The sequence below is a fragment of the Lepisosteus oculatus genome, chromosome 4, assembly GCF_040954835.1.
Source record: "Lepisosteus oculatus isolate fLepOcu1 chromosome 4, fLepOcu1.hap2, whole genome shotgun sequence".
Taxonomy (NCBI): domain Eukaryota; kingdom Metazoa; phylum Chordata; class Actinopteri; order Semionotiformes; family Lepisosteidae; genus Lepisosteus; species Lepisosteus oculatus.
Window position 1 is genome coordinate 23,057,255 of NC_090699.1, and position 17,287 is coordinate 23,074,541.

At 37.4% G+C, this 17,287-nt stretch overlaps 1 protein-coding gene across 6 annotated transcripts in view; it reads right to left on the reverse strand.

Moving 5' to 3' along the window:
* The window catches only part of ank3b (ankyrin 3b), a 202,948-nt gene that overhangs the window by 120,167 nt on the left and 65,494 nt on the right, over positions 1-17,287 (reverse strand). The window contains exon 1 of one of the 6 annotated variants that reach the window (XM_015346610.2): positions 13,426-13,539. The exons of the other annotated variants lie outside the window; for them this stretch is intronic. Within the exon in view, the coding sequence (XP_015202096.2) occupies positions 13,426-13,428 (3 nt within the window). The 5' untranslated portion in view covers positions 13,429-13,539. Of the gene's footprint in view, positions 1-13,425; positions 13,540-17,287 lie in introns of those variants that run through there. 6 annotated transcript variants of the gene reach the window in all.

Below are 17,287 nucleotides of genomic sequence, written 5' to 3' on the forward strand. Positions count from 1 at the left end.
CTTTCAGTTCTCTGAGGTTATTACCGTATTTATGTATTCTCTCATATTTATGTTTGTTTTGTTAGTAATTGTGTGGTTTTGTTGGTTTTAGGACAGCTCTCAAGATTTTATTCTTGTGATGTTGTTGCTCTTATGCTTATTTAACTTGTTTGTATTTTATTATTGTTCAGCACTTTGGGATGTTGGTGGAAAGGCACTACATAAGTATTTTCCTATTATTACTATTGCTACACATCATCATAACCGCTTGCATGTTTAACCAATGGTTATATTTTGCCACTTTAGACTAATTAAGTCCCAAGAAGAATATAAATTATGAAAAACTGTCTAGAATGAAAAATGCAAAGCAGAGCAACAATTTTAATTTGAAAGCGAACTCGTTGTTGTTGGAGTCCCTCTAGTGGTCGTTCTGCGGAACAGTCAAATAGCTGCCAACTGGATTGTGCAGAATTGTGGTGTAGTGCGCAAATACACTCTACTTCTGTCAGAAAAAAAAAAAACCCGAATGTGACATTGTCATGAAATTCCCTTTAGCTATTTCAGGGTTAAATTTGAAATATTCAACGCATTTTGTAACACTGCTGTTGTGCCTTTAAGCAAGGTAGTTCACTCAGTTTGCATCAGTAAAATAACCAGCTGTATAAATTGGTACAAATGCCAGTCGCTTTGTTTTAAAGCATCAACTGGGAAAATTCAATAAAACACGAAAGTCGCTGTGGCTATTTTTTTTTACGTCTTAGGCAAAACCCTACGTCTGCATCTGTTAGCAAGCAATACTATTTTTTATTTCTAATTGTAAATTGGAATATTGTTCTAAAGATCAAAAGATGTTTATCGCTACCCTATATCACTGGTTTTTGATTGACATGGAACATGACAAGACTAGACTTGGTGTATTTCTTCAGAGAACTGGTGCCAGAAATAACACCCAGCAGCAGAGACAGCCACACAAGTTACAGCAAGGTTTTTCTTGATTTATGATTAATAATGTCGGTAAAGGTGCGGTGAAGTATTATAACGTTAACAGAAAACCCATGACATGATGGGTGTGACTCAGGTTCAAGCCTTCAATTGTAAAACCATGTTACAATGGGACTATTATTCCCGGCAGTTAATAAGCCACAGTTATCGATAAGAAAGTAAATCGTAAAACAGCTCCTATACTTTAATAAAAGATAATGAGCAGCCATTAAAAGAACAATGGGCTCCTTACTATTGACGAGTTTCAGGACGTGACAAACTAAAAGGCATCGCCACTAAATATTCAAACAAGCGGAAATACACGATGACATGTTACACACCACCGTGATCTGCTTTTTAAGACAGGTTGCATTTATAATTGTGTAATTATAACAAATTTTTATTATGTAACATATGGTTCATTATTACTTTAGAGGGGCACCAGCATTTTCTTTGGTTTTTTACTTAATTGAAACCTGTTATCTTTACCTCTAAAATCAAATAAACATAAGAAATAAAATAGTATGGAGGTCTTTGCATCATGTTCGACACTTGAAGAGGACCCTGAGGTAAAATACAGGTATTAACTACTGTTTCACACCTTTTAAGGTATTAAAATACTGACATGAAGCATATTTGAAAGAGAAGAAAAAACAACAGAAATTAAATGTTTGAACTGAAGTTAGACCCCAAGGCAGATCCAACTGGCTGAATATCGCTTGATTTTTCCCAGTTGCATTATAAAAGAATAGGATAATTTTTCAATATCGATTCATCATAATCTGGAGTTAAATTAACAAGTATTTTTTCTTGAGATGGCTTACATCAAGCAGTACGAAGAAACAGTAACAGAGAAATTAGAACAAAGTGCTGTTTCTCTGTAACGCCACTAAAGGGCAGTCTTATACTAGCAGCTAAAAACATCTCCACCAACATGAGAAGGAAACTGCTTTAGCGAAGTTCATTGTTCTACCATCAAGGATTTTAAAGTCCTCCTGTAAATTTCGTGTGTTGTTTTCTCTCAACTCAAGATCCATAACGCCGCCAGGATCTACCACTTCCTGCAGCTCTTTGGGGTTTTCAACGGTGATTCATTTGTAATAGAAAATACTGAGAAACAGTTTCTTACAAAACTGCCATCGTAGGTTTGCCTCAGATACATTTACTCTCTTGCAGTTTTCTGCAGTGTACATGATAAAAATCAATATTGCTCCACTTCCACGAGGACGTGAAAAAACAAAAATAATATTGACACCTTTTATCTGTTTAGTGCGTGAGAGTTATATGATATACTTTATTTGAAGTAATACTCTGAAAACGCAGTTGTAAGGCACAGGATTCAATCTGTGTGAATAGAGAAAATTAAAAAACATCAGAAACTTCTTTAAAAAAAATCCACCACATACTGTGATCTAGGAAAAGGGGCAATCATTCAACAATATTCCAGAGAACAACTCTTCCATTTATCATCACCCATCTCCTTCAGCAGCTTAAGAGAAAAAACAATAACTCTGATTCTAGCAAAGTGCATTTACACTTGCTTTATACTTGAACCTATTTTCATATCTACAGTAGCTCACAGAAAATAAATCATAGACCTGTAAAACCATGATAACAAACTTACATGCTAGCATGTTATTTTACCTTTCACAAGAAGGTAAGTCTTTTTTTTCACAAATGAAGGACAACAAAATGAAACATGCATATGAGTTAAAAAAAGGATAATCTGAGCAATGTAACTAATGTTCCACAAAGTAAAACACATCCATTCACTTCCCAGCCAAAGGCCAAACATCAAACACAGACATGCGAACTCTCGATTGTGAATGAAAAGAAAGATAATCACACACTTCCAGCACATGTAAAATATAGATGTGGGAACTGGAATCTGTTTCTGTCTGTTTATACAGGGGGAAACATCAGTCATTTGATCAATTAGTCTCCAAAATCGGGGTGAAATGTGTTATGGGCTATATGACATAATCAGTAGTACAAATACTATGACAAACCGGTCTTGGCAGGGTTTACAGGACAATTAATGTGCAAGGGGGGGCTACAGGCATCGTTGCTGTCACGCTCTGAATTTTTTTAAATTAGGCTGTGTAGGTACTGTATGTCTGGGAATAATGTAGATTCCACCCTTCTGGTTATAAACAACAGAGCACAATGACACTCAACTCCTCCACTGTCTTGTTCTCTTATTGAAACAACACAGGTCCAAAGACAGCTAGAAAACAAAACACAGATCCCAAACATGACATCTGTATCTAGGGCAGTGTTTGCAGGACACAGCCCTTCAGTATTCAGTCTTTTGTGTGCAGATTTCCAATTAATCAACTGGCTCCTAAATAGAATAGTACAAACATATTGTGCCAAATTATATTAAAGTTCTTTGCTTTCATTTTATTTTACTGTAGTAAATAATAAAAGTCCCAGTCATCACTTGACTATGAGCAATTGGACATTAATCTGTACTGTAAGTCCTAAAACACATGAAACAAAACGAAGACAGTTGTATTTCATGCAAGCATCAAATATATTTAATCACACAAAGTTTCATAATAAGATACTTGAGAATCATTTCAAATATTAAAGGTACACTAGTAACAAATCTCAAAGGCATCTGAGATCTTTATAGCCAGTAGCACAAAGTGTCAGTTTACCAGCCACATACAATATTGGACAAAAACAAAGTACACAGAAGTGACATTCTGAATCCCGACACAATGCTTTCATTTATTTATTTCCTAGGAAAAATCAAGTTAATTTTTGGAAGAACACTTAATTGGACACTCAGCTCAAGCAGAAATGTTAAACGGTTTAAAAGTGTCAAGTTTTGTGAGCTTAGATTTTGTGAGAAAAGATCAGCAATTGTCCTGAGCTGTCACACTCTCCTATCTTGTGCTTGCAGGCCCTTAAATTACCCTTACTAAAAAATAGAAACACGTCCATCTTGGTTAGTTTTTCTTTCTTTTTGTTCAGAAGTCATTTACAGAATCTCGTATCAAACAAGACACTCAGTGAATCGTGGTATTTTCAATTATACATGTCTGACATACAGTATAATTGCCTACGGTATAATTAGATTCACTTTGGTATCAGATGTAGTTTTTATGACACAGCACAACCAAGAGGGTATCTGAATATGCAAAGAAATTCAAAGCTCACAAACTATAATAATATACTCAAGCAGTGTTCTACTGGCTGGTGTCAAATTACTTGGCAGGATTAAGAAAGCACACCTTTCAATCATTTCTACTCATATAAATGATTACGTCTATGCTTCTGAATTTTTTAAAATTCACCACACTCACAATCTAACACTAACCTCTGAATTCAGATACTTTAAGAAACATGAGGAAAATACAGCACGCACAGTCTGTTTGCAGTGGAAAGATTCACAGCCTGGTCAATGAAACACTATGTTTTTGTCTTCCTCTTTGTAGAACACTAAGCATTTATACAGTACATACAGTAGTTCTATACAATAAATCCCTTATCCTTTTCCCGTATTGGAATGTTTTCATTTTCTTTTATGGTATTTCAGTACTAAAATGTAGTAGTAGTCTAGTAAAGTAGGTAAATTAATAGTTGTTATGTTTTTCATTCTGGGACTTTCTAGAAGTCACTAATGTTCATTGTAAATGTCTAATAGTCTTAAATGGGGGACAACCCAAACCCACCTTATTTGGATATGTGGGCGGGACCAAACTGAAGTTGAGGTCCCAGGCTCTCCTGCACACCAGCTTCAGCGTATAAATAACCGATCACTGCAGGAACACCTTGAGGGATGCCAAGGCCAGACTCCATATGGCAAAGAGTAGAATCGCATGTGGCTTGAAATTAAATCCTAAAGGGACTATTAAAAGTTTATCTGTTATAAACATTATTGTTGCAGTTATTATTTCCCCTGAAATTCGTAAATATGTTTCTGATTGACTTCAAGTACTGGGGTGTCATCTCACTCCAATCATGATCGAAAAATATTGATACTGTACATAGGACAAAAAATCTCCATGAAACCATTTTATTCAGCATGTGTATCAACCTTAACAGAAATCTATCAGTTCTTCTTCGGATTTTTTTACCGTCAAAAACAGTAAACAGAAAACAGATGCAAAAAGCTCACTTTCCAACAGCCTGTTGCGAAACAATGGTAATAACAATGTAATTATTTTAAATTAATTATTAATTCATGTACCTGTTAATTCAGTACCTAGTGAGAAAACAGCCAAACAATGCTGGCCATCAGCTAACACAAATGAAGTGATTCTACATAACCAGCAGACATTACTTCTACTGTAATTTTTAAAAGCTTTTTAAAAACAAGGAACATCATGAACAACAGAGAACAATAAAGAGTCTTCAGCACACCTCATGAGAAAAAGGGAACAAATGTAAAAGGAGAAATAATAACAGCCAATTCACTACTTTCTGAAGATAAAATAGACTTTGATGACAATCAGCCACTGAGCCAGCTCTTGCCGGGGTATTGATGCAGGCTTTCTGAGACTGGGAAGAGCCTTGAACGACAGGAGGGGAAGCAGGTTGAAGATGGATCAAGAGAGGAGAGCCCTCCTCAGGAAAAAGAGCCCTGGCAGCCCGTTTTGTTGGTTTTTTTTTAGTACTGAAAAACCTCAGCTGTTCTACATTTCCTCTAGCTGCATGCAGGAAGCTTTCCAGGAGCTGTCACGTCTCCAAAGGCAAACTGATTCATCGAGATTCAACATCATCTTAGCTGCCTATTGGCAATAATAAAACCTGCCATGAAGGAGAAAGAGTCAAGCCATTGTGTTCGTCTTTCGATTCGCCAACTAGCAGCACAGCTGTATATGTCTGATACCATAACGCACTTCCAAAGCTCTGTGAATCAGACCACGATAACAGACCATAACTGGGCTCAATGTCTAGTCAGTTATTTTTTTTTATAGTAGTATGAATAATTACACTAACTAATATGAGGTAGTGTGCAGCATTTATTTGGCGAAACATACGTTCTCTATATGTTTGTGGGGAAAATGTTATTCAGTTGACCGGTATTTGTTTTGGAAGTCTGGTAACCTTCGATTTAAAAACACGGCTAAACCAGGCTACTCCATTCGAATCAGCATCAAACCTGTCCTTTCTGGCTGGGAGAAAAGGAAAAGTGTCTCTGAAGGCGCAACAAGGCATAATTTGTGTGACAGCTGTATCGCAGCTTTGCCCTCAAGACCCCTCGGTAGCTTCGGGTTCCACAAAATGCCCCCTGATGATGACTGAAAAAGTCTGTCTTCTAAAATTACTGTTTTAAAGCCAGTACATCCACACAGGATGATTCTTCTGAGGAAGAGGTATCAGTGGATAGGCTGTTGTAGGAGTCCTTGCTCCCATAGGAGCTATTCTCACATTCTAACGCTGTCTGGTGTTTAAATCCCAGGAAGGAACTCTCTAAGACGGGTTACTGTAAATGTCATGTTCTTTATTTTCTGACAGTTAAAGGATGGCGGAACCTCTGAACATGTCAAACATCGGTACGTCACACTTATCTGCGCTCCGTAAAAACAAAACTGTAAAACTTCTCCGGCTCCTAACAATATCTCTAAACAAACAAAGTGATGAAAAAACAGAGGCTTCTAAAATGAGAGCATCTCTCACACTCACAGCTCTTATTTTCACCCATCAGCAGCATCCTGGTATTTTCTGATACCAAGGATATCAGAGCTTTGGAGACGGAGGAGGAGAAGGTCCTCTACAGATGTCCCAGGGACAAGGGGAGATGTACCCCAAAACCTGGGATGTCCCCGAGCTTCCTCATACGACACATCACAGGATTGAAAAAAAATGTTTTTTCAGTCCTTTGGGGGAAATAACTAAACAACTAGTCTTTTCTTACAGAAATCAGCAGTACCACTTTTTAAGCAGTTTTAGTCACCATTTTGGCAAATGGACCATTTAAAATTCGACATGAAAACACTATTTTTTTTCTCCAAATTAATCAAATTCCGCTTTCTGGATGGAAGAATAGGTGAAGATGATTACACCCCAAAAAAAACAAACCCAGCTTAGCAAACATTAAGACAATTTGCATAACCATCCATGGTGATCTGCACAGAAAAATGACTCTGTTAGACAGCATGTTGAAATTACATTACCGAGCTGTAGAAGGCTGAAATATTTTTTTATCTCAGGTTGCATACATTGCACATTGCTTTCTGGTGCAGACAGAAGAGCTGGAAAAAGCTGATGAAGATAATCACTGCTCTTAAGTGATTACCTGGGATAAGAAAAATGGACTTCCTCATTTCTTTCCCTTTTTAATGAGCCCATTTAATAAATAACTTTCAATGAGCTGTCTGCATCTCTCTTGGGGTCTTTGATGGATTTTGTACTCTTCTGCGCCTGGACTAGCTGTGCATTCATAGCCAGAGCAGGTTAACTCCTGCTGAACTGCTCCAGTTGCCAGTCAGTCTATTTATGTGCAAAATAAGAGGTGCCCTTTGCACTATAAAAACAGTAATCGATGATTTAAAGGGCGGAAAGTGGAAGAAATATTTTCCATCTGCACAATTTTATACTTTTTATAAAGATATACATTACTTTGGGAGCTTACTGATGCAGTGAAATGCAGTCATTGATAGGGTAGGAATCTAGATTATTACAGTATGCATCTCATGTCTGGACTGCAGTTTTACTATAAGCACGTCGGGTGTAACTGTAAAATATCAAAAGTGTCATGTTTCCTAACTAATGTGGACTTTGTATGATGTCAGCACTCTTTTCAAAAGCTGAAGCTTATAAACTGTATGTGCAAACAGCTGTGGAGTGAGGTTTCACTTAATAGTTAACTAAAGGTCATCCTCAATATTCCACCCCTTCAACTAGCTTGAAGAGCTTTCAGTGTTGGTTAAAACTCCAAGCAAAATGACCTCCCAGGGCTTGCAGGCAGAATTCTCAACTCTGTCATCCTCTCTTCTGCTGACAAACAGGTGCAAAAGAAACAAGAACAAATCATTGAACACTCATAGCCCTCCAGGTAATGTTTGTGGTGAACATCCCCCGTGACAGCGATCTGACTGGATGAGAAAAAGTGTTCTTGGAAAAGTCATCAGGAGTGTTTATATATTTTTATTTTGGATATACAGTATAGAAAAGGAACTGGTACTACTGTATATACAGAATAGTGTTCTGTTGAAACAAAAGTTGTCGATATGAACAACAAAAAATGTAGTTATCATTAAGAGCAAAATTTTCCTTAAAAATGCATTTGTAATGTTTTATCATTTGGATAGGTTATTTTTTTATTTCCATCACTGTTGCCTCGTTCTAGAAAGCAATAAAAAATCCAAAGAAAGCAGGAATCAAGTTAAAAAAGATCACATCACCCTTAAGGAAGTGATATTTCATGAATTTATGTGTTAACATTAGAAATATTTAATAATTTAATAAACTCTTCAAATATTTTATAAATTACTAGAATTCCTATAATCCCATTGCAAGAAGTTAATTCCTATTGTAACGTGCAATATATGCCCTGAAGTGAGTTTTATTGATTATTCTATTGATGACTCTGAGTCAATTTATTGTTCCATTAAAAAGGTACTTCAGCCTTTTTAAAGGCACACCAGTCATATCAGAAAAGCACTTCAGTGTGGAAATTCGTCTCACTGAAAGTTTAAATTACTACATTTGAATTTTCAACTATTATTTAAATAAGACAAGTAAATCTGCAAGTGACAAAATAGTTTATGAATATCGTGCAACTAAAATGTGCTACAACACTACAAATCACCACACAATGCAATTAGTGTGGGATGACATCTGAATTTGTCATTGTTTTGAACTTCACCCGGCTGGACCTGCATTGCAACATTAATTATAACAATTAAGCAGTGCCTTTAACTTGGATTTAAATTAGAGTGCAGGGACTGTGTTCTGAAGTGACAGTTAAATCACTTGAATCAGATAAAATAAAAGGCAAGGTTTTGTTTTTGTTGCATTTTATACCAAAGATTACACAACTGGGGGGCATGGAACTGAGCACAGATCTCTATCCACTGGAAACCTTATAATTGCAGGGAATCTATCATCTAGTCGAGCTTCTCATTCTTCAGTAGATCCTTAGGATCTACCATATGAAATGGCTTTCAAATATTTTTCCTCCAGAGTAGAACTGCTCCACTTTCTCTAATTCATTCTCTAATTCATTCCTAACCTATGCTGAAATGACAGTAACATTCTTTTTTCTCTCCCCTTTTCCAAACGTAGGGATTTTTCCAACAAAGCTAGGTACAGTAAAATCACTTTGAATATCACTCCATTGATGGATGCCTAAACGTTTTCTTCAAGAATACCTTTGACAATAACTGACCTACTGTATTTTACACATATTGCATAATATTGGACTTACAAAACAAGAAATGTAGTCTAAAACAACATCTCAAAAAGACTCTTCAGATGAAAGACCAACTTTGTGCAGGACTATCAAACAGAAGGGGTTAAATCACAGCAATTAACTTACCATAGAAAGTGTGGTATTTCAGGGGATTTACATCTTAGTTTCCATTAACATTCCATACTAAACTCTGGTCTTGGACACGTCTGGTGCTAGTTGTCTCATAAAATATTGCCACTCTGCTAACAATTCCATACATGGTTAATCATTACAACAGATATTTTTGCGGTACTTACACAACACCTCAACCACTTATCAGAAGTTGTTCACAAGAATAAAAATAAAAACATTATTAGACACTAGTTGGGGGCCCACCACTAGTTTATATTGCTTTTATACTACAAGTGGTTTCAAATAAAACCAAGGAAGCAAAACATTTATTAAAAGAATTCAGACTATGAAGAAACCTGAGACCAGAATATATGAATCAGGCCTTTCCTGTATGTTGTCTCCTGTGTTTTGAACAGTTCTAACATTTATGCTCTGCTTCAATTATCTGCATAACATAGAAGCTGGACAAAGCATGAAAATTGCAAAGAAAACTGCTGTCTGACTGATATGCTGCCCAGATGTGGTTTTGGGAAATGGTGCATCAGTGGCTACTGGACTGAATGCATTTATAATCTTCTAAAATTACCAAAAATGATTCATCAGTATTCAAAGGCAAGCAATCAAGCAATCTACTGATTGGGCTTTGCAAAACCTCTATAGAAACTAATTGTACATCACTAAAGACTGATGCTGTTAATTAAGTAAATACCCAGGGAATGAATGTCATTGATGATGTAAAAGCCTGACACAAATCACTGAAGCCTGTCTCACAGTAGCTGTTTTAAGAGCTTTGGCAGACACTGCGATATTCTTTGCTTCACTAAAAACAATCCTAAATGCTTCTAGCGTGAATTCAAGAAACTTTCTCTCAGAGTATTTTAATTATATGCATTAAAAAATTACAAAAGCATTTTAATGTCTAGAAATTATTTTAATTGGTGTGTACAAATCAGCTTCTACATTAAGATAAAAACGCCTTTTTATTCCAAAGATGCTAATAATACAAAAAAAAGATGCTGAAGCTTATCAACATTTAACATAAGGCCCTCTCCTGAGACTGTCTGCACAAATAGATAAGGACTCTCCTCCTCTCTAATGCCCTGACTTGAATCCCATCACTGGAAATTTCTTGAAATGTCTAACATAAAGCACATCGTCATGTGGAAAAATGGCAAAACCCACACTCTGTCATCTCTGCCTGATTAGTTATTCCAGAAGCAATAATATCTAGCTGGGGTAAAGGTTTCAGTGTTTGAACACACACTGAATGTTTCTCTTTCATCTGTATGGTATTTCACAAACCCCAGGGCATGATAAATAGGAGAGCACAACTAGGGTCATTTGTCCCAGTTCTTGCCAGATCCTCAGGTTCCTCAAGGTAATGTTTTTTTTTTCTTAGCAATAACAGCAACTAACTGCATCCAGCAGGCACAGCCAGTGCCACTGTAGGTTCTGAGGAATCACATAGTGCCCAACCATCCATGAAGTGAATCATAACAAAAGACCATCATTTCTGTACGTGAGTGAGGTGTCAGCAAGCAAAGGTACGCATCAGTAAAGGTAATTACTAGAACATTCTACTTGCTCCTTAGCACGGCTCTGTGTTTCTCATTCTGTAGCTTTCATCGTGATGTACAGTACCAGTGGGTTTCTTCAAAAAAAGCACATGCTGCAATTTCCGTATCTTCAGGCACACGCCTATGGTACCCTAATCTTTCTCAAAACCAATAAAAATGTTTAAAGTGGAGAAGTTTCAAATTATCCACATTAAGAAGCCGAAAAAATGCTCCTCTGATGTTTTCAAAATCAGCCTTACCTCTCAAAGGAAAGAAAGGTGTGTGAGGTGCACTGCAGAATAAAGAGCTTAGTCATAAAGACAAACATTGCACATTGTGTTTAAACAAAAGGAATTAAAAATCCCCTATAGTGTTGTAAAACCTTACTATTACAGTTCAGAAGTTAAAACGCTTCAAGGTGACAAAACTGTAATGGGAAGAATGTCCTTGAGCTATTGCACATTTGGAAGTCTTGGAAATATTTTATCAAAGAACTGAATGTAGGGCAAATTTTCAGACTCATATTCATGGGTCAATGTCATACAGTACTGTATGTCACAGCAGCAATGCGACAAGCAACATGCATTTTGAGAATACTCCAAATTATAATAACACTTTCCAAAGGCTTCTACAGTATACGGGATGGATTTTCAAAGGTCCTTTTACATTTGTTAATTGTGCTTGATAACACAGAACTATGTCCCCTGCACACTACAGTGTCTGTTCTTCATTTTGAAGTCTGTGCCCTGCTGCTGCTGAGGAATCATTTCTTGTTCCAGCCTCAAAAGACCCAGAGGTACTGGCCCTGGACCTCACTATCTTCACCCAAGATGCCCTCAAATGACATGAAGGGCAAAGAGACAGCAGAACAAACAAAAGAAGAAACTCTTCCAGTAACCCTCCACACCATTTACTGTCCCAAACCAACAATTATTACAAAAAATATTTTTCTGTCCTAAGGAATGGTTATAATTAGAACGATAGCATATTTCAAGTAGTTCTTGAGGTTTTTTAAAGTTCAAATACATCATACTTTAAGCAACGATAAACAGGTTTATTTAATAAACAGGTTTGTTTTGATGTAACCTTTAACCTTGAAAATCTATCTACATAGATTTCAAAATAATGTGAAAATGTCAGGTTTCACTGAGTGGCTTTCATGAAGACACTGGATGTGAGCAATGGATTGCATAACTAATCCCAAGCTAGTTACAGTACATACTGTAGTACATAGTGTACATGGTGAGCAAGCTGGGGTATGCGAAAATACAAATTCCTAATGCAAGAAATTGTCAGTATATGGCTAATAAAGTGATCTTATCCCTGTAAGATTTCCTATTGCGATCTTCCTAGGAAAACATGGACTAATTGTATGGTTTTTGAAAAATTATTTTTGCTTTACATCAATACTTCAAACAGCGTAGATGTTATCTGTTCGTTTTGCAGCATAACATATATAGGCATATTAAAATACGTAAATGTATGTAATGTAAATGTTATGTACATATATAAGCAGTGATTTTCATATTTCAACTTAAATGGACTCAAATTATATTTAACATAAATCCTTTTTATTTCAGTAATTGGATTCGAAGTAAAAGGTGTTTCAAACTAAATTGTATTTCAACATCACCAAGTCCAGAAACAAAAGCAGAACACCATTTGACTATTTTATAATAAAAGATAAATGGACTAGTACATCTTAACAAGGCAATGTACAGTATATATAATTCTATCACAAATTCTATTAAGATATTCCACTGCCAAGTGTTTGCAAAGGCAATACGATGTATATTAGTTTCATGCTAACAAAGCTGGCACCACTTGCTGCTTATGAATTTCCTGCTGAAGATCAAGTGCCCTTGTACCATAACACAATGTGGTGCCTTAACAAAAGAAGTAAATTGAGCTTTAATAAATGAGTAACCAATACATCATCCCCAATTTACTCATTTGTTCTACTTCATAGCACTGGTTTGCAAATGTGCAGCTTGTTTTTCTAATCTGCTTCAGAAACGCAACGTAGTTAGTCAGTATTTATTTTCTCCCAAGCTATTATGATGTTCAATACGTACATGATGCATGTACCCAATTTCCCTGCTAATATGTCCAGTAAACTTGTTACGTTTTCCAGCCAGCAGTGTTTAACAAAGCACACAGATCAGACAGAATGGCAGACTAATGCAAAGTCAACAGGCCAACCATTTCACAAAGGAGCTTTCCTCTCGTATCCCTCAGCTGTCACATTAGGAGATGGTAAAACCCAAGCTTCTAGAGCTCTGTCTTGGGTGTGCTCAGGTGCTCTGACATCCTAATAAGGCCCTCATAAATACGTCCTCATGTGTTGTGACCCCTGGAAGCCATTACTAAGAGCCTATCGATGAGAGAAATGTAAAAAAATAACAGTGCTGGTAAAGAATGACTTACCATGGTTCACATCCCTTACATCACAGCCTCCAGACAAATGGCACTTTTAGCAAAAGTGTACATCCTGTCACAGTTCTGAGTCAGAGTGCTGCCGATAAGATGAGAGCAGCCAGTGAAAGTGATTATATGGTAAGATGGACACGTGCACAATTCACTTACCTATAAAGGAAAAAGGACAGAAGGGGCTGAGTGAGTGACACTAATCGGTTTAGGAGATCAACAAATTAGCAGTGACTTAAAGAGGGATTAGCATGCAAACATATGAGCAGAAGCAGAAGACAGCTCAGTTAAAAATAAAAAAAAACAGACAATATCTAGCCATCAACATGGAGAAGGAGAGGACTGAGCAACCCTGTCCAGTGCTTACTGGTGAGCGCTGGTGTGTCAGTGACCCAGGTGAAAAAAGGAAACTGAATCTCCGGGGTAATCTCTCCAGAAATATCAAATGAATGTGACTTGGCCTGCCCTGGCTTCCTCCATAGGCGAGTACAGTGAAAGGCGCTACCGAGATTCAGCCAAGGATCTCCTAGGCAACTGACATGAGCACACAGGAGCCACAAATAGATCTCTACCAACCCTCCTGCTCCGCCATACCGACTTCAGATGCTCAGAACATTTCACACTCATTTCATTGCACACCACGGGATTAATGCAGGCAATTGCACAGCACCAGGCGTCAGACAGCTCCTTCAGCTGCATTATTAAAACAGAGGAATCCCCCTCATTCAGCAGGGTCTGCCTTTTGTTTGAAGCAGACAGAGGATGCAATAAAAGTGCTTTCCAAATTTATTTGGACATATCCAGATTCTTTCCCAATTATGTTTTGGGATCATTTTTTATGCAATGCAAAGGCATATACATGTAGGTCTCTCCAAAGTGTCTGGGCAGGACCTCAATTTCCTCTTGTTAAAAATACGGGGATTGGGAGATCAGTCACAATGACTGCCATCTGAAAAGATTACAGCATTTTCAACACATTTTCTTAAGACAAAAAAACTAGAGGAGCTTTCCTTTTCTGCTGTAGATTGTGTTTCCCTTTTTAAACTAGAAAATTGTTAAAAAGAGCATATTCAAAACATTAAGTGCAACTGAAATAAAAGAGGAATGAAATAGTAATGGTCTAAATTGTGGTTTGTAGATTTATTTACAAACCTGTACAATACGTGATGATTTTTGTATTGAATCCTCCCCAAAAAATCAAAATCAGTTTTCATCAGTACTACTGTCTATACAGATGTACTGTATATATGTAGTATCTTGTCTTTCCCACTTTGTTGTCAGCTCACTGAAGCAAAAATATTGTGAGGACAATAAAAGATTGAAGAAACCTGCAGTTTGCACTTGTGTGTAATATCTTTGTTCGATTACCACTGTACAGAGCTTGCAGGCTCTGCACTGTCAATAATTTATAGCACTCTTTTTCTATGCATGATCTCAAGTCTTGGGCACATTAAATCTCCTCCTAAAAATTGTATACTCAGTGTGCCTAAAAACAGGTCAGCCTTTGCTCATATGAAGCACTTTTTCAAACAGCTGTGGTTTGTGAAGGTAGGTAAGCTAACTAAATGGTAATATAAACACAGATGTTAAAAGCTTTGTTATTTGAATGGACTCATATCTTTATTTAACTTCAGTTTCTAACACAGTTAAAGCTAGAATATTCTGCTGAGCCTGCCGAATAGCCATGATTCAGGTTTTAATGCATGAATGTACAGTATACTGTATCTGCCTGTCTATTGATCTATACAATGTTGACCAAAAGAAAAAGGAAAAAAAAAGGTCAAATCTTTTTTCCTAAATCAAATTATTTTTAAATACTGTACATTTTTTCATACTTACTATGAGGCGCCGTTGCCTCACCGGCCCTCCATATATATTTGGCTCATTGCTGTAGAGGACCACAGAATTTATGGCAGGTATTCAGTACGCACTGAAGATGTATTCCACCCGTTCCAAAAAGAGATGTTGGAATTCTAATGCACTCCTTTTGCCCTATGGGAGCCATGGCAAAACCAGATTAGTTCCTTCTCATCTGCCATGCAAAACATCCGGTCAATTTGACCCATATCACTTCTCACCCTATCCGTTTCATTATAATTGAGAACGCTTTTCTCGCCTAAAATATCTCTCCCACTCACTTTCAAGTTCATTAAATACAGCCTCCCAGGACATGTTACAAATGCCAAAAAGTGTGTTGCGCATTGCTGCCAGGGAGGAAATAGCTGTGGGGTCAGACACGAGTGCTTGCTGTGTTGTTTCTGCTCTCTAAATCCAGCCCTATGTAATCAGCATGTCGGAGGACGACCCTCACATTGTCACTAACAATGTCACTAACGGAGCTGACAGGACTTTGTTATGCTGGGGACATGCCGTCTTCAGTGATCTTCCACTCCTGTATGGGCTAATAAAATTACAGTATACATCTCACCATGGAAATAAACTCCTAAGAGAGCTGCAGTTTTCAGACTGGAGTACAAGGCTCATGCTTGGAGAAAGTTATCTTTCATGCATCTTCAGAACGGGCATGGCTTTCAGTTCACATGACATGCTGACAATCCAGAACAAGACTGTGGAAAAGGAAGGTGAGCAGTTCCTTTAATGGTGTGATGTCATCGCCTAAGGGAGCACAGAGGTACGGTGGCAAGCACCAGGGCTCGATTTTAGACTGCTGCATTGGTCTAGTTTGCAAGCTCTTCGGTCCTAAGTTAAATGGTGTCTCTGAATTGTCCCTGCATGCCCAGTGACGGACAGGGTGTCCTCCCCTCCAGGTTTCCCACTGACCCTGTTGGGACTAAGTGGCTTTCTAATAATGGAAACCATTATTGTTTCAGGCAAAAAAAAAAGCTTTAAAAAAGGGATCTTTAAAGGAGCTGACAAATCACTATAATTTGGTGTACACCCATTCTCATTGAGTCTATTTTATACCTTGCTACTTTTGGAAATGTATCACACAGTTAAATACCCCGCTTTAACTTTACCTCAGACCAACTACACCCATTCTTAAAGAGTCTTTTTAACAGCTGCTTTCAGAAGTCATTACTTTCTTTTTTCTCTGAGTAAGTGACGTCTCGGCAATATTGCACCCCCCCACCCAGAAGCACTGCACCAGCTATTGAACCAATCTCAGCTTTCTCTGAACATACACTGTGCTAACTGTTCACTACATCTCGTGTCTCCACTGCTAAAAAAAGTGAAAAATAACACTGGCAACAGGCTTTTCCTTTGTCTGCTCCCAGCAGTAAGCAGGAATGTTGATGAGCACACAATGCTGGCAGAGAATCCCCACAGCAACCACTCTGTGCTGTGCTGTCACTCAACTCTTGCAAAAACAAAAACATGTTCAGGTGCCTCGCTGCTGTGCAATGATTCTGTTGGAGAGTTGAGGCAAAGGAACACCCTAAAAGAACATGTGGAAAAGAGCTGTCTTTTATTCACCTGCAGGCTCTCCTTTGTCAACATTTCCCAAGGGTACACTTGATGCACAGACTCAAAGAGTAGCAAAAATAAGGAGGACCACGGACAAGGCTTTGCAGATACTGTACTTATGGTACAGTATGTACAAGAAACTGAGTGCTGATCTGTCAAATTTCTTATTCTGTATGATGTCCTCTCAACCCCTGTTTAAATCTAGGAGCATTTAAATGTAAATAATGACGGAAATCTCTGAAGTGTAAACAACATCAATCTAATATTCAGCAGGTTAAAATCATATATAATTCATGAACCATCCATCTCCATACTGTACATACCTATACAGGAATTTGCATACAACTTCCTTTACGTTCTAAGGCATGGACAACAACAACAAACACAAGGTGGAATAAATAGCCTCTTGATGTTGCTCCATTTTCATGTTTTGTAA